The following is a 26621-nucleotide window of genomic DNA, read 5'->3' as shown; positions in this document are numbered from 1 at the left end:
AGGGATGAAAATGGAAGGGGCTACAAACAGAAGAAAAAAAGGAAAAGATTTCGAAAGAAAAAAATTTGACAGAATGTTTCCTTTATCAACTATGGTGGAACCAGCATACATTACAATCCTACATACGCTTATAGAGAGAATATAGAAATGACATTTTAAAAAGGAAAAAAAAACAAAGACAGGGAAAGCAGATTTGACCATGTAGATGAATCAATGGATAAATGAATGAATGAACAAGTAAGCATTTATTAACCACTTAACTTTGTGCAAAACACTGTACTAAATTCTGGAGATACAGACAGAAAAGATAGTCCCTGATCTTAAGGCGCCCACATTCTAATAGAAGGAGACAAAATATATGAGATTTTAGTTGAAAATCCATTGTGAAGGTCTCTAGGTCCACTCTATCCACTGTACCATCTAGCTACCAAAATTGATGAAATGACAGCTCCATTTGAATACACTGAAGAATCACCTCACCCACCTTGGATTAGACTCTCACCTAAAAGACAAAGTGCCTATTACCTGTTGGCAAGGATTAAGTAAGAGTTCAACAAAATTATTTGGTGTTAAAATGAAGTTCTTTTCACCCTTTTGACTATTATTTCCTTTGGAAAAATTTTTAAACACAAAGAACATTCTATTCTGTAGTGAGATTTATTGTATTTCCAGTTTATTATGTTTCACAAACAGATTTCTTCATCTGAGTGGTTTGCCTCAGGATCTCTTCTGCATCAGTCACTGTTTCCTGTTGACTGGAATGCCTCATTTCTACAAATATAGATAACATCATCAGAGAAAGATGGTCAAACAGGAAAAGTTCCCAGAAAGTTCAGTGGACTCCCCTCCTTGCTGCCCCTACACAGCATTAGATAGACTATTATTATTTATTTATTTTGGATTTATTATGCAACTCTAAATAAACCCAGGCCCTTCCCAGAGCTTCTTGAGAAAGGGTAGAGTACTAGCTTCACATGATAGTTTAAACAAAGGAATTAAATCTGCCACAAATTCAAAATGCTTTTCCTAGCCTCTGAATTATTTTTAAAAGGAAAATCTTCCACTCCCTCCCAGGTGTGCTTTCTCTCTCATTTTTTTTCCTTTCCCAAAGAGTGTTTAGAAGTAAGGTCATTTAGTACAGTAGTCCCCAGATTTATTCTATTTTCAGAGGAGATGGGGGGGACAGAAATATTTTCTTTTTTTAAAAAAATGTTTTCTCTAAATAAAATACTAGCAAAAAGACTACAGCAACTCATCACAAGAATAATACACTTTGGTATTTTTTCGGTAGGATTTATTCCAGGAATGCATGGGTGGTTCAATATCAGGAAAACTATCAGTATAATTGATCATATCAACAACAAAACTAGCAGAAACTATATGATTATCTCAAGAGATGCAGGAAAGACTTTTGACAAAATATAATACCCATTCCTATTAAAAACACTAGAAAATATAGGAATAAATGGAGCCTTCCTTAAAATAATAAGTAATATCTACCTAAAACCACTAGCAAGTATTATATGTAATGGAGATAAGCTAGAAGCATATCCAATAAGATCAAGGGTGAAACAAGGATGTCCATTATCACCCCTCTTATTCAATTTGGTACTAGAAATGTTAGCAATAGCAATAAGAGAAGAAAAAGAAATTGAAGGAATCAAATTAGCCAAAGAAGAAACTAAAATATCACTCTTTGCAGATGATATGATGAAATACTTAGAGAATCCTAGAGAATCAAGTAAAAAACTACTTGAGATAAGAAACAAATTTGGCAAAGTTGCAGGATATAAAATAAACCTACATAAGTACTTGGCATTCCTGTATATCTCTAATGAAATCCAACAGCAAGAGATAGAAAGAGAAATCCCATTTAAAGTTACTGTAGGCATTATAAAATATTTTGGAATCTACCTGCCAAAACAAACCCAGGACTTATTGAACACATCATAAAACACTTTTCACACAAATAAAGTCAGATCTAACTAATTGGAAAAACATCAATTGCTCATGGCTGGGTCTAGCTAATATAATAAAAATGACAATTTTACCTAAGTTAAATTACATATTTAGTGTCATGCCAATCAAATTACCAAAAACATTACTTTGTAGAGCTAGAAAAAATAGTAGCAAAATTCATTTGGAAGAACAAATGGTCCAGAATATTGAGGGAATTAATGAAAAGAAATGCTAGGGAAGGTGGCCTAGCCATACCAGATTTTAATCTGTAGTCATCATTAGCAGTCATCAAAACTACTTGGTACTGAAGGAGGAATAGAGTAGTGGACCAATGAAATAGATTGGGTACACAAGACTCAGCAGCCAGTGACTATAGTAATCTACTATTTGATAAATGCAAAGACCCCACCCAGTTTTGGGGATGAGAACACATTATTTGACAAAAACTGCTGGGAAAACTGGAACATTAGTATGGCAGAAATTGGGCATAGACCAATATCTAACACCATACACCAAAATAAATTCAAAATGGGTGTCTGATCTAGCTATAAAGGCTGATACTGTAAGTAGTCTGGGAGAGCAAAGGATAGTTTACCTGTCAGATCTATGGAGAGGGAAAGACTTCATGATGAAACAATAATTAGAGAGCATTATAAAATGCAAAATGGATTATTTTGATTACATTAAATTGAAAAACTTCTGTACAAATAAAGCCAATGTTACCAAGATTAAGAGAAAAGTGGAAAATTGGGAAAAAATTTTTACAACCAATGTCTCTGCTAAAGGCCTCATTTCTAAAATATACAAAAAATTGAGTCAAATCTATAAGAATACAATCCACCCTCCATTTGATAAATGGTCAAAGGACATGAATAGGCACTTCTCAGAAGATGAAATAAAAGATATCTATAAGCATATGAAAAAATGTTCCAAATCACTAGTGATTAGAGAAATGCAAATCAAAACAAATCTGAGGTACCACATCTCACCAGCCAGATTGCCTAAAATGACAAAACAGGAAAATGATAAATGCTAGTGAGGATGTGGAAAAATTGAAACACTAATGCATTGTTGGTGGAGTTGTAAACTGATCCAGCTATTCTGGAGAGCAATCTGGAACTATGCCCAAAGGGCTATAAATAAGTGCATACCCTTTGACCCAACAATACTACTTCTAGGGTTATATCCCAGAGAGATCAGAGAAGTGGGAGGAGGACCCATATGTACAAAACTATTTATAGTGTCTCTTTTTGTGGTGGCAAAGAATTGGAAATCAAGGGGATGCCAATCAATTGGGGAATGGCAGAACAAGTTGTGGTATATAAATGTAATGGAATACTACTGTGCTATTAGAAATGAAGAGCAGATGGACTTCATAATAACCTGGAGAGACTTATATGAACTTTTGCCGAGTGAGAAGAGCAGAACCAGGAGAAATCTGTACACAATCACAGACGCAATGTATGTGTGACAGCTAACTTCAATAGACTGGGCTCCTTTCAGCAATGTAAGGATATAACACAACTCCAAAGTTGGATGGAAAGGGATATTCACATCCAGAGAAAGAGATGTGGAGTCTGAATGTAGATTGAAACAAACTACTTGCTGTGATTCTTTTTCTTGTTTGGTTTTGTTTCCTCTTTCCCACTGATCATTCCATCAGTTATAATCCTTCTTTACAACTTTACTAATGATTAATGTGAAGATATTTGTAGATCCTATATTTGAGTGCATGCCTCTATGATGGGGAGGGGAAACAGAGGGGGAGAAAATTTGAAACCCAAGGGACTGTGGAACTGAATGTTGCAAACTAAAAGTAAGTAAACAAACCAATTTAATTAAAACTTTTTTCTTCTTTCCAATTACATGTAAAAACAATTTTTTTTTGCTTTTTTTTTGGAGGGGGAGGGCAGGGAAATTGGGGTTAAGTTACTTGCCCAAGGTCACACGGCTAGTAAGTGTTAAGTGTCTGAGGCCGAATTTTGAACTCAGGTCCTCCTGACTCCAGGGCTGGTGCTCTATTCACTGTGCCACCTAGCCGCCCCTAAAAACAATTTTTAACAATCTGAGTTCCAAATTTTTGTGCTTTCTCTCCAGTCCCCTACCTGAGACAGTAAGCAATCTGAAACATTTGTTTGTTTTTTTAGATTTTGAGTTCCAAATTCTCTCCCATCCCTCCTCATTGAGAAGACAGGCATTTTGATATAGGTTATACATGTGCAGCCTCACAACATATTAAATTAGTCTAAATTAGTTCTAAACTAATTTAGTATAGAATAAATTAATCATTTTATGAAAGAAAACAAAGACCAAAAAAACAAAGAAAGTAAAAAGAAGGTTGCTTCACTCTACCATCAGACCCCTTCAGTTGTTTCTCTGGAGGTGGATAGCATTTTTTATCATATGTCCTTTGGGGTTGACTTGTATCATTGCATTGTTGAAAATAACTAAGTCACTCATAGCTGATCATCATGCAGTATTGTTGTTACTGTGTACAGTGTTCTCTTGGTTCCTCTTACTTTACTTTACTTCAATTTATATAAGTCTTTCCAGGTTTTGGCAGAAATATTTTCAATACTGCACATATAGTGTAGTGTAAATAGAATATAATATAGAATAGTGCAACATAGATACAATATATATCTATATTATACATCTATATGATAATATAGAATAGTATAAAACATGTTACAAAGAACCTGACTTACCATGAGAAAGTCTGCCTATACTCTGCTTGTGAGCAAACTTACTTTTTTATGTAAAGTAGGGGGAAATGAGTTCCATAAGAAATGGTAGCATTCTTGGAAATGAAGCTCTGGTTAATGAGTTTTGTTTCAATAGCTTTAGTTTTATAATCCCACGCTTTGCAATCTCAACCAAATAAGGAGTCCAGTTCAAGCAAGGAGCCTCTAACACAAAGGTATTAACTGGCATTTGCATGAGTGGTAGTTGATTTGGGGACACTTTGAAATCTAAGTTCCTATGACCCGTAGATATTCCACCCCAACCTGGGAGTCAGGCCTAGGGAATGCTGCTGCCACCATCTTTACCCCTCAGGAGATGTACCTAGGGAGTGTCATAAGAGGTGCTAGAAACCAGGCAGGTTTCCACCCCATCCACCATTCTAAATATCTGCCTACCCATGTGTGGGCTGTGGGACCAGACAATCACACAGCCTTTGCAGACATGCCACATGAAACGAGGGCGTGAGGTCTTCCAGGATCAAGCCAGGTGGTGTTTGATCAGCAGTGTGTCCAGTAGTATGAGTCTTCTCTGTTCCCAGCATCACCTCCTCAAATGTATTTCCCACATGGTCCAGTTATATTGCTTTCTTGCCAGTGACATGAGGGATGGTCACCCTAGCAGTTGAACGTACTTACTTACTGAGAGCATGATGATACAGCAGTCTGTTTTTGACAACCTTCTGTTAAATAGGCATGGTTTTCAGAAATCATTGCCCTTGGTTGTATGTGTAATGAGGATATGGCAAAATGTGTTTTTAGGCAAGAATAGCATGATCTTTGCCTGGAGAATGAACTGGTTTCTGTCATATCACTTCATCTATCCAGGTGATGTTGCCTCTAACTTCTACTTTATAGATTTAGAAAGAGAACTTTAAAAGAGAGTCACAGAACTTTAGTTTTCTGTAAAAAAAAAAATAACAGCTGAGTCAGCAGGACCCAAGTTCAAATCCAGCCTCAGAAACTCACTAGCCATGTAACCCTGGGCAAGTCACTTAACCTGTCAGCTTCATTTTCCTCAACTTTAAAATGGGGGTAATAATAGCATTTTTATCTAGGATTGTTGCAAGGATCAAATGAGATAATATTTGTGAAGCATAGCACCTGGTATATATTAGGTATTTAATAAATGCTTATTCCCTTCCTACCTGCACGACTGCCTGCCCATCAGCTTACCTACAAAAGAATACTACTTAAAGAAAGCTTTATAGATTTCATACTTTGTAAAAGTAGCTGCTATTACTTGGATTGTATTTTCTTACTCTGAGGTCTTGGAGACCTCTTTGAGCCCTAGAGCATGATTTGATATTCAAAAGCTTGTTGACCCCAGGAATGAAACTCGTGGAAATGATGAGTGGAATGCTTCTATTGCAAGTCGCAAGACACAGGACAAAAAGGATTTCTGATTTGTATTTTACTCACTGGGCCTTCTTTTTTTCAAAACACATGAATACTTTCACTAATGGGAAGTTGGTTGGTTAGTGTCTGAAACAGGATACAGGGGGGGAAAAAGGAAACAGGAGGTTCAGCAGTTTAGATTTAGAGCTGACATTAAAATGCAACCTCTTAGGGTAAGGAGAAAGGGAATAAGCTAAGCATTCATTAGCGCCAAGTACTGTGCTGTGGTGCTTTACAATTTTCTTATTTAATCCTCCTGTGAGGTGTTATCTTTATTACCATTTTACAGATGGAGAAACTGAGGCAAATAGAGGTTAAGTGACTTCTTCAGGGTCACATGGCTAGTGAGTATCTTAGGCAAGTTTTGAATTCAGGTCTTTCTGACTCTAGATCCAGCCCTCTATCTACTATGCCTCCCAACTGTCTATTTTTTTTTTTCATTTAATTCTAGGAAAACAGAACAAAGACCACATTAAAAAGCAAAAGGTTCAATTAATGTTTTGTTTAAGTTCAGAATCAGATGCCAATCTAAGTTTCTTTTAGTTGATAAACTGAAATTTTTGGGGAAAATATATATGAGTATAAACAGATTTACAAAAATATATTGTAAATAGGCCCTTTAGATGACTGAGGGCAATGTACTGGCAGCATTGCTGTTCCCAAGGCTTTTGGGTTCAGGGTCCTGGCCTACCCTTATCAGAGTATAAGTGGAAATGGTGGTCAAGGTGGTGGTGGTTTGACTTGTCTAGAGAATCCTCTCTCTCTCTCTCTCTCTCTCTCTCTCTCTCTCTGTCTCTGTCTCTGTCTTTCTCTATTTAAACTATGTTGGTTTGCTATTTGGTGCAGATGTATTACCCCTTCTCCATAGAAATTGCTTTCCTAGATGATGGCTGTGACAGAGGATCTAGAAGCAGGAATAGTGATCCAGAACTCCCATGCTTATGTTCCTGTTGGTTGCAATTGGTCAGTAGAATTGGTAATAGTGATGATGAGGAATGTGGGCCCCTTCCCATTAATGATGGTTGTGAAGGCTGGACTCCTGTGGGTTGTGGGTACTATTCCTGAAGTTCTTGGGTTCAGGGTCCTAGACTGTCTTTATCAGCATCTGAGGAATGGTGGTGGTGGTGATTTAAAGGGTGTCAGAACTCTTAGGTTCTTTTCTGTGTTCTTCTTGTGATTCCCAAAAGTTTTGATGATTTTCTAATATATAACATTTCAACTCCCCTCTAAACTTGAAAATCACAACTCAGCCCTTAGTGACTTCACAGCTATGTGTCAGGAGCAAGATCGATGTTTAGAGCAGGAATATTTAACCTTTTGTGTGCCATGGACCCCCTTTTGGTGGTCTGGTAAAACCTATGGACCCCTTCTCAGGTGACCATGGTGATCACTTGATGAAAAAAATGAAAAAAAAATTAAGGGCAGCTAGGTGGCATGGTGAATAGAGCACCGGCCCTGGAGTCAGGAAGACCCGAGTTCAAATCTGGCTTCTGACCCTTAACACTTACTAGTCATGTGACCTTGGGCAAGTCACTTAACCCCAATTGCCTGCCCTCCTCCTCCAAAAAATCATTATTTATTATTGTTGTTTTTTAACTATTGCAAATATTTTAATAAGTGTTCTCAGCAAGGCATTTAAAACATCAGTTTGTGAGGTAAACTCCATTGGAGAGAGAGAAGACAGAACACAAGTAGCCACAGAGCTGAGGAATTTTCTTGATCTGGGGCAGGATCTGAGAGTCTGTTGTTTTCTAATCAGCCTTGTGCTGCTCTGTATTCTCGTGTTTCTTTTTCTGTGTCAAAAATCTCTCCTTGGTGTCTAGGTTTACAGAGCCCCTTCTTTTTGAAGTAAGCATCAGTAAAATGATTTGGAATTTTCACACCTGAAAGGTTAGACTGGGTAAAGGTGGCAATGACAAATTTCTTATGGGTCCTTCTCAGAGGAACATGGTTAATGGTCAGAGGTCCAGTCACCAGTAGCAAGCCACTAGACAGTTGCTTCAGGAAAACCACTCGCTTGCCCCTGTGGTGGCCAGTGAGCATGATCAGAATGGTGCCCAGGGTGATGCTAGCTGGAAGTCTCCTCACTGAAGGAGTTTTTTGAAGGGCTGAAGGGCTTTTTGCCATGACTTAGCAGCTTTCTAGGCACATCCTCAGTAGGGTAATACCTAGGCATTTTGTGAATCTTTACCACTCAAGTTCCTCCATTCTTATCACCACCAACAGGCTTTGAGATAGTAGCAGGCACTTTTTCTTTCTTCTTTCTTTCAATCTGGGTTTTGGGGGCAGCATATTTCCACTTGTACATGGCTCTCCAGGAATACATTGCAGACCTTGAGTATCTAGCAATCCCTTGGGCCAGGACTGGGTTTCGACTGCAATGCTTTCGAGGCGTTTTGACCTTTTCAGCTACATCTTCCTTTTTGTTCTCTTTCTTCTTTCCTTTTTGACCTTTTTTTCCTTGGGTGGCTTTTTGTCTGCCATCTCAAGAAACATGAAAGAGTGAAATCATTATTTGGGGTGGCTAGGTGGCTCAGAGAATAGAGCATTGGCCCTGGAGTCAGGAGGACCTGAGTTCAAATACGACCTCAGACATTTAACATTTACTAGCCACGTGACCTTGGGCAAGTCACTTAACCTCAATTGCCCCTCCAAAAAGCAAAAAGATGAAATATATATAATCTCCGTGGTTCCTTCAGCTCTAAAAACCCAAACTTATGACCCTGACTTATCAACTTATATTTGGAAACTGACGACAAAGTATTATTTTTTTCTGTAGATAATCAAACTATATGTTTATGTATATGTATATATGTATATGTAATAATATAACATGTATATGTTATATGCCTATATGAATGTATTATATAGGGTCAATTTTTAATCTGAAAGCCTAGTCTCATCAACAGAGAAATAAATAGCCATAGCTGAACAATCAAATGCTTATGGCATATACTAAAGTTTCTATTTATGAGAAAGGGGAAATTGTGTTACATTCCTGATAATATGTTCATTACAATTGCAAGGATAAGCAAATGAATTGTTATTTGGCAACATTTGAAACTGAAAATAAAATAATCTTTTCTTTGTTTATGCTTTATAAATACCAACTTCCTCCCCAAAAAAAGGAGGGAGAAAGGTTTCTAAGTCATAAAATCATTCAGATTGTGTTAAGATAAATAAGTTAGGGCGGCTAGGTGGCGCAGTGAGTAAAGAGCCAGACCCGGAGTCAGGAGGACCTAAGTTTGGTTCCAGCCTCAGACACTTAACACCCACACACACAAAAAAAACTAGCCATGTAACCTTGGGCAAGTTACAACCCCAATTGCCCTCCAAAAGGCAAAACAAAAAAAAAAAAGATAAAAAGTTATCCTGGCAGTAGTAGAATTAGAGACTTCTTAGAGGGCCAGGAAGCTTGGTTCCATTGATGAAGTCCAGAAATGCAGGCACTGTATACCACCTATAGACTTCCCACCTCTACAAAGGAAGGAATTGAGAATATTCTTTCACATCTGTTTTTTCAAGTCATGCTGATTATTCTTTGTTTTTTTTTTGCCATTCACTTTTGATTCTGTGTATGTGATCATTCTTTCCATTTACATGATTCTAGTCATTGTGGAAAACCCTTTGAGTGTTTTACATTATCAAAGGCTTTGGCAAAGTTTTCTTTATGAAAAATTAATCTACTTAAGTACATATACATGGTAAATTCTAGAATGTTTTTTCTTGCATATTAAATAGAAAACACAGGCAAGTTTAGTAAAAACCAACAGGAATGGAGATTTAAAAAAAACAACAAGTTTGATGGGAACCCTTGAGTCAGAGTCAGTAAACCAGTGTTTGTGTCCAGGCTTTGCTACTTTCCATGTTATTGTGGCATGACACATGATTTCTCTGAGACTCTTTAGGACTTAGAGTAACAAAACTTTAAAAAGTTGCCTCTCAGGGTAATTTCACGGAAAGTCCTTCTTAAAGTACTATGAAAATATGAACTGTTATAAAAATCGCAAAACTCATACTCACCAAACACACTGAATCTCCAAATGTGAGCTTCTGAAGCAGTCAAGTTTAATCAGTCCCTATTATTCAGATGAAGGCATGGGGCATAGAAAAGTCAAGTGACTTGCTCAGTCATACAGAGAATAAAAGAGACAGGATTAAAACTTAGTTCTGCAAATATAACCATTTTTCCAATTCATTGTACTGCATTATGATCACTAAACCAATAAAGCAACTTTATTAATCATAATCATTATCAAATCATCTTGTGTGATGAGGTTCATACCAGAAAATCAGAGGATCATTCATTCCCCTATGGCAGCTCTGCACAATTGGTGGCCTGCAGTCCGCTTACAGAACACCAAAGGGTTTCAGATGGAGGAAAATATACTCCATTTTTTGCAGATCACCCAAAATCCTTGGTGTGCCATAAGCAACTCGCAGGTCACAGGTTGTACCTGCCTTATGGGCTTTTCTCTTGCCCACTTTTCTCCTCATGTGGTGAGAGAACAAACCTGTTCCTCTACTGCAAGATTTCAACCACTTATCCTCCAATTAAATACATATAGATTACGTAGTATAGGTGAGAAAGGGTCCTGTTGGTTATTCCTATGATTTTCCTTAAATATTTTTTTAAGGCAGGCCTTCTCAATATGCAGTAGGCAAAACATCTGGCCTTAATAAGATTAAAAATTAGGAAATGTTTGACAAAATAAATGAAAATACAATACAACATAGGTAATGTTAACTTGTGGTTTTCTAAGTCAATATGTAGCCCACTATGATTCATTTCTATTTGTTTTTGACACCACATATTGTACACCATGCTTGTACATGTATCTGTACCTTTTCCTTTTCTTATTGGTTATGATGTCCTTACTCACTCTCTCTAATTGTTTAAAGCCTACTAAAATTTCCAGGTTTAGCTCAGGTCTTTTTTTTACTATTCCAGCCTAAACTGACTTTACATTTCTTTAAACTCCTTTAACTCATATAGTCAGTACCATTGGGCATTAAGTTACTCTATAATTGTTTCATACTTATTAATTTGATCGTAGCAACAAAGACTAGAAGGTCTCTGAGGTCAAGGGCCAAGTTATATACTGTTTTTATTTTCTCTGCAATGTCCAACATAAGATGATAGAGTTAGAATGTACATTAGAGATCACCTAACCTAATCCTTAACCAAAATATGAAATTTCCCTACTGTAATATCTCTAATAAATGGTCATGAAGTCCTCACTTGCATAGGGAGGTTCAGTGGAGGGTAATGTCAAGATAAAAGATATTGCTGGCCTATTGTTCCAGTAATCTCCTGACATAGTCTTACACTAGCTAATCAATTTCTAATAGAATTTATCTTGACGATATCTGATAGTCTCATATATTCATTGTATAATGCCAGATGAAGGATTTCTTCCTTGCTATTACCATAGAATGACTTTGATCCCTGTGTTATTACAAATTTGCAATATTTAATTCTTTCCCATTCTTCTATTTGTTGCTAGGATCGCCTATTTTTTGTGATGGAGTTTGTGAATGGAGGGGATTTGATGTTCCATATCCAGAAATCCCGTCGTTTTGATGAGGCACGAGCCCGCTTCTATGCTGCAGAAATAATTTCTGCCCTTATGTTTCTACATGAGAAAGGGATCATTTATAGGTGAGTTCTGGATTTCAGAATCCAATCCCCCAATGTCTTACCTTCCCCAGGCAGATCTGATCTTCCTTTGTACATGGTCAACCCTTTATTTTCCATCAATAGCTCTATCAATTCACTGTACATTATTTTTTTGTAGTAGGAATAAAATAATATGTAGAATATGTTTCTCCAGGGTAAGGGCTATTTTTTCCCCCATTAAATCCCTATGATCTTACACATTAGCCAAATAATTGTTCTTTGAATTAATTTTAATCAAACACATGGTAGTGGGTATGTAGGTTTCTCAAACTGCAAAAATCTTCATATGTTCCTCTGTTTAATTTCCTGAAAATGCTGCCCTCTAAACCTCCAGACCTATATCCAGAATCACTCTTTTTTTCATGGCAACAATATTTAACATGAATTGGTTCCTCATAGATAATTCTACTCTAGGAATAAATACCTCTGCTACCTCTGGTGCTGTTATAAAATAAAAGGTTAGACTGATTATCATCGTACTGCTGAATAGGTAGAAGGCTGCCTATGATGAATAATATCCCCTTCCTGGAAATATTTATCATTTATATATTGCCAGTGTAGAAATCATTGCCTTTAGGTTCTGTATAAATGCTAGTGATTACTATTAGTATTATAAAATAAGAATGTAACTACCACATGTACTCTTTCTTTTCATGAAGGTAAAACTGTTGCCTTCTTTTGATTTTTATGGGAAGTACAGAAATCAAGGTTTATCCAGGCAAAAACATCAAGTGATTTTTAAAACAACATTCTCATATGCCTTAAAAATGTTAATAGGGAAAAAATGACTTTAATAAAACCCCCCGCAAAGTATGAATAATAAAAAGGAAAACTGAAATATAACTCATTTATATTACATAAATGAGTTATTATATATATATACATATATATTTGTATACACACCCATATGGCACAAATTTTCCAGTTTATAAAGTTCTTTGCTCACAATCCTATAAAGTATGTAAGCACAAGTATCATTACCCCCATTTAAAAATAGGTCATCTGTGGGTCCATGTCTTAAATCTAGATAACCTATGCTTTTTCTCCCACATTGGTCTGCTTCCCTGAGTTTAAAGCAAAGAAACATTAAAAAAATAACAGACATCAACATAAGACAACAAAATCTCAAGAAATTATAGTAGGCACACAGAATAGTTTAAATATTTCTAACCAGCTTTTAATTATTCACCCCAGTAGAAGGAAATATTGATCCTAATAAAACAGGTAGGTGTTTCCCTCACTAAGTCCCTAGCATGGTTCAGTGGTTATGAAATGTCTCCTAGACCGCATGTGATCAGATATTAATTAAGATCTGGGTTCAAATACTGGCTTTGACAATAACTACCTGTGTAAACTTGGCAGATCACTTAGTGATGAGCTCAGTTGTCTCTTCCAGCATTCCATTTAGTAGACTAGGAACTAGGAAAGTGTGCTGACATTGCCACTGAATGAGATTTAGATTTGGTGGATCCTGGACCCATGATGCCCTATTCTTCATTCTACAATTAATATAGTGTCTTCTGTTTACATTTTTTTAAAAAGCCTTTATACCTATTTTTCAAGTTTGAATGAGTCATCAACAACTATTTGATAAATGCCTTGTAAGTACAAAGTATTATGTTAGGAGCTGGCTGATTTGCCTAATGGGGGAAGTTCCCTTGTAGCCTAAGCAGATAGAGATTTGTGTTGTAAAAGATACTTAGAGCAGTTATGCCATTGGAAGAGCAGGAACTTATTCTTATGTTAATGATAGTACATCTGTAAAATGGTAAGCTTACCAATCTGCATGGCCAGAATAGGCTTCCTCTGCACAGGTGCCTCCTGAAATTCTGACTTTTCTTACAGTCTTTGCTTAGGTACCATCATTTCACTTGAGTCCTAGCATAATCAAAAGCCAGAACTGGCGATTTAGAACATATTTGCTAATTTTTTTCTGCAATAATAATAATAATATCTAGCATTTATATAGTGCTTTAGGGTTTACTGAGCATTTTACAAGCATTATTTCATTTTATTCTCACAAGAACTCTGAGAGGTAGGGAGTATTATTATCCACATTTTACAGATAGGAAAACTGAGGCTGAGAGGTTATGTGACCTTTCCACCATCATATAACTAGTAAATGTCTACAGCAAGATTTATATTTAAGTCTTTCTGACTCTAAGTGTGGCACATACTTTATCAATTTACCCCTTACTTGCTTATAGAGGTAGTAAAGTTAAATTTCCATCTACGGTAACAGAAGATCTCCGAGGTTAAGACCTATGAAAGCAAAGCCTCTGGAATTGGTCATTTCAGTGACATATTAGAAATACTTTTCTGAGGGGAGAAATAAATATATGATAAATAAATTAATATAATATATTATAAATATATAAGATAAATATCTTAAGGAGCCCAGGTAGAAACTTGCACACCACCAAGAGCCTGGCTTCTTCCCATAGGGTATTAATTACTTATCAGAAGTATATTTAATATTACAAAAGATGCCTCTGGCCTACAAAATAAAGTTTGGGTTACATGATTTTTTTTCCTACTAACATTTTGACAGGCAATTTTTCAGTCGTGTCTGATTCTTTATGACCCCATTTGGGATTTTCTTGGCAAAGTTACTGGAGTGGTTTGCCATTTCCTTCTCCAGCTCATTTTTTTTGTCTTTATTAATTTGTTCATTTACTTTTAGTTTACAAGATTCAGTTCCCCATTTCTTTGAGTTTCAAATTTTCTTCCCCTCCCTCCCCTGCCCCCCCATGGCATCATACATTCAGGATCTACATAGGATACTATAGGATCATACATAGGATCTACAGATACTTTCACATTAGCCATTGGGAAGGTTATAAAGAAGGATTGTATCCGATGGAATGAACAATGGGAAAAAGGAAACAAAACCAAACAAGAAAAGGAAAGAGAGCAGGTAATTGGATTCAATCTGCATTCAAGCTCTGTTCTTTCTAGTTCTTTCTCTGAATGTAGACATCTCTCTCCATCATGAGTCTTTTGGAGTTTACTTAAAGCCCTGCATTTCTGAGAAGAGTTCAGTCTATCAAAGTTAGTTGTCACATATACGTTGTATCTGTAATTGTGTACAAATTTTTCCTGGTTCTGCTCTTCTCACTCAGCATCAGTTCGTATAAGCCTCTCCAAGTAAATATGAAGTCCATCTACTCTTTATTTCTTATGGCACAATAGTATTCCATTACATTCATATACCATAACATGTTTAGCCATTCCCCAATTGATGAACATCCCCTTAATTTCCAATTCTTTGCCACCACAAAAAGAGCTGCTATAAATATTTTTGTACATATGGGTCTTCCTCCCACTTCTATGATCTCTTTGGGATCCAACCCTAGAAATGATAATGCTGGGTCAAAGGATATGAAGTTACTTATAGCCCTTTGGGCATAGTTCCAGATTGCTCTCCAAAATGGTTGGATCAGTTCACAACTCCACCAGCAATGTATTAGTGTTCCAATTTTTCCACATCCTCTCCAGCATTTATCATTTTCCTGTTTTGTCATCTGAGCCAATCTGGTGAGATATGGTACCTCAGAGTTGTTTTGATTTGCATTTCTCTAATCAATAGTGATTTAGAGCATTTTTTCATATGCTTATAGATATCTTTAATTTCTTCCTCTGAGAACTGCCTGTTCATATCCTTTGACCATTTATCAATTGGAGAATAACTTGTATTCTTATAGATTTGACTCAATTCTCTGTATATTTTAGAAATGAGGCCTTTATCAGAGACATTGGTTGTAAAATTCTTTCCCAATTTCCTGTATCCCTCTTAATCTTGGTTACATTGGCTTTGTTTGTACAGAAGCTTTTCAATTTAATGTAATCAAAGTTATCCATTTTGCGTTTTATAATGCTCTCTGATTCTTGTTTGGTCATGAAGTCTTCCCCTTTCCATAAATCTGACAGGTAAGCTATTCCTTGCTGTCCCAGATTACTTACAGCATCATCCTTTATCCCTAGATCATGCACCCATTTAGACTTAATTTTGGTATACGGTGTTAGACAATGGTCTATGCCCAGTTTCTGCCATACTATATTCTAGTTTTCCCAGCAGTTTTTGTCAAATAGTCAGTTCTTATCCCCAAAACTGGGGTCTTTGGGTTTATCAAAGAGTGGATTATTATAGTCATTGACTGCTGAGTCTTGTGTACTGAATCTGTTCCATTGATCCACTGCTCTATTCTTCAGCCAGTACCAAGTAGTTTTGATGACTGCTGCTTTATTGTACAGATTAACTCTATAAATCTGGTATAGCTAGTCCACCTTCCCTAGCATTTCTTTTTATTAATTCCCTTGATATTCTGGGCCTTTTGTACTTACAAATGAATATTGTTACTATTTCTTGTAGTTCTGTAAAGTAATTTTTTGGTAATTTGATTGGCATGGCACTAAATATATAATTTAATTTAGGTAAAATTGTCATTTTTATTATAGTAGCTCAACCCAGCCACGAGCAATTGATGTTTTTTGCCAATTATTTAGATCTGATTTATTTGTGCAAAAAATGTTTTGTAGTTGTGTTCATATAGGTACTGGGTTTATTTTGGCAGGTAGATTCCCAAATATTTTATAATGTCTACAGTAACTTTAAATGAGATTTCTCTTTCTGTCTCTTGCTGTTGGATTTCATTAGAAATATACAGGAATGCCGAGGACTTATGTGTGTTTATTTTCTATCCTGCAACTTTGCCAAATTTATTTATTGTCTCAAGTAGTTTTTTACTTGATTCTTTTTTTCAAATGCTTGATTAACTTCTGATTTACATCATTCATTTCTGCAAGATTTTGAGTTACAAATTTTCTCCCCATTTTTCCCCTACCCACTCCCCTAAAATAGCAGTCCCACAGGATATCCCCTTCTCCAATCTGCTCTCTCCAATATTTTCTCCCATACCCCTTTTGATTTTCCAGTGGATCTCTATGCCCCAGTGCCTGTATATCTTATTTCCCAATTACATGTAAAATAGTATTAATAATAGTGTATATACATATATATATATTTAAACATTTTATTTTAAAACTTTGAATTCCAAATTCATTCCTTTTCTCCCTTGTCCCCCACCCTTATTGGGAAGATAAGCAGTTCAGTATAGGTTATACATGTATGGCTAATGCAAAACAATAACATAGTAGAGATATTGTAAAAGACTGACTATATTTCCCTCCCTTCTATCCCACCTCCCACTTGTTCTATTCTCTACTTTGATCCTATCCCTTTTCAAAAGTGGGTGCTTCCAACTTCCCTCCCCCCAGCCTGCCTTCCCTTCCATCATCCCCCCTCTCATCCCCTTCCCCCCCCACTCTCCTGTAGGGTGAGATACCCTATTTAGTGTGTGTTTCATTCCCTCCCTGAGCCAAATTCAATGGAGTAAGGTTTACCTTTTTGCCTTCCTATCCTTCCCCTCCATTGTGACCATTTTTCCCTTGCCTCTTCTATATGAGATAGTTTACCCCATTCTGTCTCTCCCCCCATCTCCTCTCATATTTCCCTCTCACCTCTTAATTTCACCTTTTAAGTATCATCCCTTCCTATTAAATTGGTCCTGAGCCCTCTATCTATGTATACTTGTAAACATATGCCCATAAACCCTCATATATATACATATTTCTATTCCCTTCAACTACTGAGAAAGGTTTCATAAGTTACATTTATTGTTTTTTCATGTAGGAATGTTAGTAGTTCAACTTTCATAAGTTCCTTATGATTTCTTTTCCCCATTTACTTTCTCATGCTTCTCTTGTTTCTTGTATCTGAAAGTCAGATTTTCTGTTCAACTTTGATTTTTTTCAACAAGAATGCTTGAAAGTCCTCTATTCCACTGAATGACCATATTTTCCCTTGAAACATTATACTCAGTTTTGCTGGGTAGGTGACTCTTGGTTTCAATCCCAGCCCCTTTGACCTCCGGAATATCATATTCCAAGCCCTTCAATCCCTCAGTGTAGAAGCTGCCAGATCCTAGGTTATCCTGATTGTGTTTCCACAATATTCAAATTGTTTCTTCCTGGCTGCTTGTAATATTCTCTCCTTAATCTGGGAATTTTGGAACCTGGCTATAATATTCCTAGGAGTTTTCTTTTGGGGATCTTTTTCAGGATGTGATCAGTGTATTCTTTCAACCTCTGTTTTGCCCTCTGGTTCTAAAACATCAGGGCAGTTTTCTTTGAGAATTTCCTGGAGAATGATTTCTAGGTTCTTACTTTGATCATGGGTTTCAGGTATTCCAATAATTTTTAAATGATCTCTCCTGGATCTATTTTCCAGGTCAATGGTTTTTCCCATGAGATATTTCACATTGCCTTCCATTCTTTCATTTGTTTGGATCAGTTTAACAGCATCTTGATTTCTCATAAAGTCATTAGCTTCCATTTGCTCCAATCTAATTCTGAAGGAATGCTTCTCGTCATTGAGCTTTTGAGATTCTTTTTCCATCTGGCAAATTCAACTTTTTAAGGCATTCTTCTCCTCATTGCCTTTTTGAGCCTCTTTTGCCATTTGAGTTAGTCTGTTTTTTAAGGTATGATTTTCCTCAGTCAGCCTGTTGACTCTCATTTCATAATTTTCTTGCATCATTCTTATTTCTCTTCCCAACTTTTCCTCCACTTCTCTTATCTGCTTCTTAAGGTCCTCTATGGCCTCTAACCAGCTCGTATTTTCCTTTGAAGCTTTTGGTGCAGGAGTTCTGACTTCACTGTCTTCTTCCTGTTCCATACTTTGCTCCTTTTTGTCCCCAAAATAGCAGTCTAATGTTGGAATCTTCTGTCTGTTTTGTTTCCTTTGCCTGGTCATGTCACCCCTCAGTCACTTGACCCCTGGGCTTTTTGCCACAGTAGGACTCTGCCACCAGACAGGGGAGCTTTTGTCCCAAACGCTGGCGTTTTCTCAGCTGCCGGAGTTATTAGTTAGGTGCCCTCTCTGAAGCCTCCACATGCTCTGGCAAGCTGGTCACACACCCCAGGACCTCCACCCTAGACTGCAATCCACATCCAAGCAGTTTAAAGCAAGAGCGATTACCCCTCAGACTGGTGCTTGGTCCCCGTACACTCTGCAGGCTAGGAGCTGAAGCTGCCATGTGGCACTGGCTGGCTCTGCTGGCATCTCAGTGCCGTCTTGCCTGGGGGCAAAAGCCATGTACTCCCACTTACTGGGTCCCAAAATCCAGACTGCACTGACCTCTCATTTTGTCCTTAGCATCTATGTGTTGATAAATCTGGAAATGGCCACAGCTGCTGATGATCTGGAGTCCCTGCAGCTGGAGGCTGGTCAGGCCCACCCTGGGGCTAAAGCCTCGGTGTGGAGCCGGGCTGTGGGTTGGCTTATTCCTACCGGCCTGCCAGGATGTCCTCAGCAGGACGTTTGCTTCTCTGTGTCATTTTGTGGGTTCTGCAGTTTGAAAGATTGTTTAGAGTCCCCTTTTCTCATGGATTCAGGAAGGTGCAAGCCAGAGCAGCGGGGAGGTCCTGCTTCTATCTTTTTACTTGATTCTTTAGGATTGTCTAAGTATATCATCATATCATCTGAAAAGAGTGATAACTTGGTCTCTTCTTTGCCTAATTTGATTCCTTTGATTTCTTTTTCTTCTCTAATTGCTACTGCTAACATTTCTAGTACCAGATTGAATGAGGGGTGATAGTGGACACCCTTGTTTCACCCCTGATCTTATTTGAAGTGCTTCTAGCTTATCCCCATTACATATAACACTTGCTGATGGCTTTAAATAGATGCTACTTATTATTTTAAGGAAGACTCCATTTTTTCCTATACTTTCTAATGTTTTTAATAGGAATGGATGTTGTACTTTGTCAAAAGCCTTTTCTGTGTCTATTGAAATAATCATGTGTTTTCTGCTAGTTTTATTGTTGACATGTTCAATTATACTGATGGTTGTCCTAATATTAAACCATCCTTGCATTCCTGGAATAAATCCTACCTGATCAAAGTGTATTATTCTTGTGAAAAGTTGCTGTAGACTTTTTGCAAATATTTTATTTAAAATTTTCTCATCTATATTCATTCATGAGGGAAATTGGTCTGTAATTTTCTTTCTCCATTTTATCTCTTCCTGATTTAGATATCAGCACCATGTTTGTGTCATAAAAAGAATTTGGTAGGATTCCTTCTTCACTAATTTTCCCAAATAGTTTGTAGAGTATTAGAATCAAATCAATTGTTCTTTAAATGTTTGATAGAATTCGCTAGTAAATCCATCTGGTCCTGGAGATTTTTTCCTAGGGAGTTGACTGATGGCTTGTTCAAATTCTTTTTCTGAGATGGGGTTATGTAAGTAATTTACTTCCTCTTCAGTTAATCTGGGCAACTTGTATTTTGGTAAATATTCATCCATTTCACTAAGATTATCAAATTTATGTGCATATAATTTAGCAAAATAATTCCTACTTATTGTTTTAATTTCCTCTTTATTGGAGGTAGATTCACCCTTTTCATTTTTGATACTCATAATTTGGTTTTCTTCCTTTTTTATCAGATTCACTAAGGGTCTATTAATTTTATTGTTTTTTTCATAAAACCAACTCTTAGTTTTATTTATTTATTCAATTTTTTCTTAGTTTCAATTTTATTAATCTCTCCTTTGGTTTCATTATTTCTTATTTAGTATTTAATTGCAGATTTTCAATTTGTTCTTTTTCTAGCTTTTTCAAGTACATGCCCAATTCATTGATCTCCCTTTTCTCTAATTTATTCATGTATGCACTCAGGTATATAAAACTTCCCCTAAGAACCACCTTTGCTGCATCCCACAAATTTTGGTATGTTGTCTCATTATTGTCAGTTCTCTTGAATGAAGTTACTGATTGTTTGTATAATTTATTGTTTGACCCACTCATTCTTTAGGATGAAATTGTTTAGTTTCAAATTAGTTTTTAGTCTGTCTTTCCATGGCCCTTTATTTCATATAATTTTTATTGCATCATGATCTGAAAAGGATTCATTTAATATTTCTGCCTTACTGTACAGAATTGTGAGGTTTTTATGTCCTAGAACATGGTCAATTTTTGAGTATGTGCCATGAACCACTGAGAAGAAAGTATATTTCTTTTTATCCCCATTCAGTTTTCTCCAGAGATCTGTCATACCTATCCTCTCTAAAATTCTGTTCACCTCCTTAACTTCTTTCTTGTTTATTTTGAGGTTGGATTTATCAAGTTAATAGAGGGGGAGATTAAGGTCCCCCACTAGTATAATTTTGCTATCTATTTCTTCCTCTAATTCCCTTACCTTCTCCTCTAGGTATTTGAATGCTATACCACTTGGTGCATATATGTTAAGTAATGATATTGCTTCATTCTCAATAGTGTCTTTTAGTAGGATATAGTTTCTTTCCTTATCTCTTTTGATTTGATCAGTTTTTGCTTTTGCTTTATCTGAGATAAGGTTTGCTACCCCTGCTTTTTTTACTTTAGCAGAGCCATGATATATTTTACTCCAGCCTTTTACCTTTACCTTGTGTGTATCCCTCTGTTTCAGATGTGTTTCTCGTAAATAGCATATTGTAGCATTACGGTTTTTAATCCATTCTGCTATCCACCTCCATTTTATGGGAGAATTCATCCCATTCATGTTCACAGTTATGATTATTATCTGTCTCTTTCCCTCCATCCTATTTCCTCCTCTGTTTATGCTTTTAGTTTTCTTCCCCTCTCCCTTCCCCTCCTTAAGAGTTTTCTTTTTGACAACCGCCTCCCTCAGTATTCCCTTCTTATCAGCCCCCTTCCCTTTTCCTCTCCTTCCCCTTATTTCTTCCCTCCCTTCTAACCACCCCCCGTTTCATAGCCCTTCCCCCTTTATACTTAATGTAGTATGTTATTTCTTCTTCGAATCAGGATTGACAAGAACAGATCTCATGTAAAGCTCCTCTCCCTCCCCTCTTTCCCTCTATTATGATATATTTTGTGTCTCTTCTTGATAGAGTCCTATGCTTAACTGGTTGTGTTATTCCCTCCTTGCACCAGAACAAATGAGGGAAAAGCTCATATAATGCTCATCTCCCTCCCTTCTTTCCCTCTATTATATTGTTTTTATGCCTCTTTGTGTGGCATAATTTACCCTTTTCCACTTCATTCTTTCCTTCCATTTCAGACCCTTTGTAGCCCTTAATAAGGTTTTTTTATAGTCATTTTGTGTAATTTATACCCATACTCTCTACTTTTCAATAAACAGTTTGCTCTTATTTGATAACAGGATGTGTGTGTGTATGTGTGTGTGTTTTTTCCTTGTTTACCTTTCTATGTCTCTCTTGCATGTTGTAATAGGAGGTTTAATTTTCCATTGAGCTCTGGCTTTTTCATCAGGAAGGTCTGGAAATCCGTTATATTGTTGAATGACCATCTCCTTGCCTGGAAGAATATGTTCGCTGGGTAGGTGATCCTTGGTTGTCACCCAAGCTCTTTTGCCTTGTGGAAAAATTGTATTCCACTTCCTCCAGTCTTTCAGTGTAAAGGGTGCCAGATCCTGTGCGATCCTCACTGTGGTTCCATGGTATTTGAATTGTTTCCTTCTGGCCACTTTTAGTATTTTCTCTTTTACCTGGTAGTTCTGGAGTTTGGCCACAATATTTTGCAGACTATTCAATTTGGGAACTCTTTCAAGAGGTGACCAATGGATTCTCTTGATTTCTATTTTACCCTCTGTTTCTAGTATCTCAGGGCAGTTTTCCTTGATGAGCTCTTGGAAGATGTTGTCCAGGCTCATTTTTTCATCATGATTTTCCGGTGGATCTATGATTCTCAGATTATCTCTCCTGGATCTATTTTCCAAGTCAGTTATTTCTCCGTTGAGATATTTTACCTCTTTTTCTGATTTTTTATTCTTGATGTTTTGTTTGACTAATTCTTTTTTCCTCATAGAGTTATTCACTTCAATTTGGTTGATTCTAGTTTTTAGTGAATTATTTTCCTAGGTTAGTTTTTGGAGCTCCTTTTCCATATCACACATTTTTCTTTTTAAGGAGCTGTTTTCTTCATTGTAATGTTTTTCTAATTTTGCAATTTTGATTTGAAAAGAATTATTCATTTTATCTTCTATCTCTCTCATTTGGTTTTCAAAGTTCCTTTTGAGCTCATCTAAGAAAGCTTTCTCTGTCTGAGACCAGTTCCCTGTTGAGGCTTCAGCTGTGGGTGTGGAGTCATCATTGTCTCCCTCTGAATTTGGTTCTGGAATTAGGGAATTAGTAGGACTCCAGAGTCTTTGTCTTTGCAGTCTGCTTTTTACCCATATTGAGGCAGGGTCCTAGCCACACCCTTCCTCTAGGGTTCCCAAGCCTTCACTGTTTGAAGTTTTGCCCTGGGGCAACAATTACTATGTTTTCAGGGTCAGAGGGGGGATTAGAGCAGCCAGGGTTCACTATGCCATCCTGGTCCCTGGAAGTCCAGATAGGGGCTTTTTAAATTTCTAGGCTATGGATTGGTAGTCCCAGGAGTTGCTGCCCTGGCAGGGGCCCTGCATTTGACTCTTACCCTGCTCCATTCAGTCCCAGCCCTGCAATAACAGGCCTGGCAGTGGCCCTTGTGGTTGGTGGGTCAACTTGCTGGTCTCAGCACTGCCTGGGGTCATCTTCTGGGCCTCTGCCTCCAGCTCATTTTACTGATGGTAAAACTGAGGCAAACAAAGTTAAATGACTTACCCAGGGTCGCACAGCTAGTAAATGGCTGAAGCCAGATTTGAGATCAGGAAGAGGAAACTATCCACTGTGCTACCTACCTGCCCTAGGTAAAAATTACTTCCAACCAGTAAATAAAACCAACTATTACCTTAGATGGTTTCCTGTGATACTGATTTGTTCTATGTCTGATGATTACATGTTTGAAAGGATTTTGAGTCTCAGAAGCGTTGTCTCAGATTCAATGGATTAACAAAAGCCTGGTGCCTGTGTTTTATGGAAGAGATGGGTTGTGTGTTTCTGTTACCATTGGTTGGTTAATAAGAGCTCATGTTTCTATAGAGCCTTGTGGTTACAATGTGGCTTGCATTATCTCATTGGAGTCTCATTACTCATTATTGAGGGAGGTAATAGCATAAGCATTATTATCCTCTTTTAACTAATGAGGAAATGGAGATTAAGTGACTTTCCCAAGGTCATAGAGAGTCAATTCTCAAACTTGGGTCATGTGACTCAAAATCCAGCAGTCTTTCTTTTGTCTGCATTTCATTGCCTCCCAGATGGAATGGAGTGTAGCCCCAGCCAGGAGACAAACCTAACACAGATTAGAAATAAACAGTCAGTGAGTTGATATTTCTAAAAAGGGAAAAGATTATTCTTTTCTCTATTCTCAGTTTTTTGGTTGGCTGAAAATCTAAATGTTGACATATAGATTTCCATGTAATGCCAACTCTTTTTTCTACCTGATGAGAAAAATAAAGAAAGCAAGGTAGTATCACATGACTTTTTAATAGTCTCTCTTTAACAGATTCTTTAATGCATTTATTTAATTTAATTAAATATAAATTTAATGCATAAATTTAATTTAATTAATTAAATTTATTTATGTATTAAATTTAATACATTGTATTTGAAAGACTTAAGACAGACTTATTGTCCTATTACTTTAACAAGTTAATTAAGTTGATAGAATAAGATGTAAGTTCCTTGAGGGTAGGAATTATTTTATTTTTGTCTTTGTATTCCCAGAATCTATGTTAAAAAGGACCAAATACAGAGTGATGATAAATATTTACATTTGTCCATTTTTTTCAGTCCTACCCTAACCACTTTTTATTATGAAGTCATTTCCATCAGGCCTACTTTCTGTGAGTGTAACATGCCTCATTCGTCTTGTAATTCTGATCCCTTCATGCCTTATGAAGTGTTTAGATAGTTAGCTGTTTCTTGAAGCCTCTTGTCCATAAGGAGGATGATGAAAAGTGTCATTTTCCCAACTGGAAGGAGGAACTGAAAGCTCATGGAAGGCAGAAGGCCTGAAGGGGAGTTCAAAGCTTCCTGGGCTTATCAGGACCAAACAGCTTCCATGATCCTTTTGTTCCTTCTTCCATTTGGGAAAAACTACATTACCAGTCAGCCTCCTTGCAGATAAAAAGCTACATTCTCATTTTTTTTTTTTACTGAAAACACTAAAATACCTAGTATTTGTTGTTACTTCCCCATTTTCCAGATGTTCATATGATACATAGACAACATGGAATTGAGAGTGTTGATTGAAAAATTAAGTTTAAAATTCCTGTATTTTTCCAGTATCTATATACCACATTACATGTTATTTTTCTAAAGAAAAGTGTCTCATTTTCTCCTTTACACCTCTACTGTAAATGGAAAATATTATATTGCTCATAATGTAAAGATCTAGATAAATTTCCTGGCAAGAGAAATATTCAGGAAACAATTCAAACAGCAATCTTAGAAAGTCATAACTAGAAGGATTAAGCTGAACTTGACCAACTTGGCATTTATTTACTAATGTGGAAACATCCTAATTCTGGTAAAAAAAATATCACTTTCTGTATTGTTTCATGTTGTCACTTAAATGTGTTAGTGCCCACAGAGGCCTATGTGTATCAGAAATTTTCTTCTGCCTTTTTCTAGAGGCTTAGCACAGTTTCTTAGAACTTGAGATGGTATCTGTGACTCAAAAGTTTTCACTTATTTACCATTTGGATTGGTAGCTTTGCCCAGCTAAATATTCATTGCCCAGTTAAATATTCATTTAACAGTTGTGAAGCATCTATGTACACTGTACTAAGACTGGGGAAAATAAAATATAAATAAGACAAAATCTCAATTATAAAGAATTTAATAGTTTAATAAAGAAATGTGAGATATATGCACCAAAAAGCATGATTTTAAAGCACCTCTTTAGGTGCATTAGAGAAGTACAAAGTATAATATGGCCAGATTTTTAGCTGGAGTAAGTATGGAGGAGTTCCTTTTAGCTAGGTCCATAAAGAAGGCTAGGGTTCCAAGAGGGTATTTCAAGCAAAGGTGAAGAGATAGGAAAACTTGAGCTGTTTGTGGGGTATGACAAGCAGTCCAATTTAATTATAAAATAGAATACAAGAGGAATAGTTGAAAATAAGGTTAAAATCATAGATTAGAAACATTGTAGAAGGCTTTGAATTCCAGGCCTTGAATATTACATTAATAATTGTTAGGGCAACTTTTGTGTTTATATCTGTACTTTGTTTTATATAGGTTCTACATAAGGTTATGTGTAAATCATATTTCAACTTTTATCTTAAATCTTTTCTATTTAAAGTTTTCCTTTTATAAGCTAAAATATTTTTATAAGGCAAAATTGTAATCATCCCCTAAATTATGTTTTATAATTCTGGGGATTTGTATATATAGGATTTTTGTGTTTCTTGTAAAGACTGTATCTAAAGGCATAACGTTCTGAAGTTTGAGAGATGGAAGGAATATCATGTTTTATAGATGAAAGAATCACATAGTAATGAGATTTTAGTTCAACGCCCTTGTTTTATAGACGAGGAGAATGAGACACAAAGCATGATTGTACAATTAATTAGTTGAAGTCAGATTTCCAAACTTCTCAGCCAGTGTTTGTTACATAAAATCTTCTGTACTATATTCTAATTTGACAAGTGAGAGTCTATCTTGAGTAGGGTAACCAAACTGGGAGACTAGAAACAATGTCATTTAGGGTGCTAGGAATTGAAGCTACTGGGAACATTGATCTTGTAAAAGAGAAGACTTTTACAAGAAATGATAGTTGCTGTCAAGCATTTGAAGGGTTGTCATATCCCAGTGGGAAGAACTGGGAACAACACCTAGAAGTTGGCATTCTACAAGGGGCATATAACCTGCAGGTTTCTATACACTGTTTCCTCC

The 26621-nt window shown here is 36.6% G+C and overlaps 1 protein-coding gene across 1 annotated transcript in view; it reads left to right on the top strand.

Moving 5' to 3' along the window:
- The window catches only part of PRKCH (protein kinase C eta), a 335555-nt gene that overhangs the window by 216698 nt on the left and 92236 nt on the right, over positions 1 to 26621 (top strand). Inside the window, exon 10 of the mRNA XM_069092033.1 lies at positions 11606 to 11760. Within this exon, the coding sequence (XP_068948134.1) occupies positions 11606 to 11760 (155 nt within the window). The remainder of the gene's footprint in view (positions 1 to 11605; positions 11761 to 26621) is intronic.

Source organism: Petaurus breviceps, unplaced genomic scaffold (genome assembly GCF_028583685.1).
Source record: "Petaurus breviceps papuanus isolate PSGF00001 unplaced genomic scaffold, PetGlider_PUasm1.0 189, whole genome shotgun sequence".
Lineage (NCBI taxonomy): Eukaryota > Metazoa > Chordata > Mammalia > Diprotodontia > Petauridae > Petaurus > Petaurus breviceps.
This window is presented reverse-complemented; position numbering and strand designations above follow the sequence as displayed.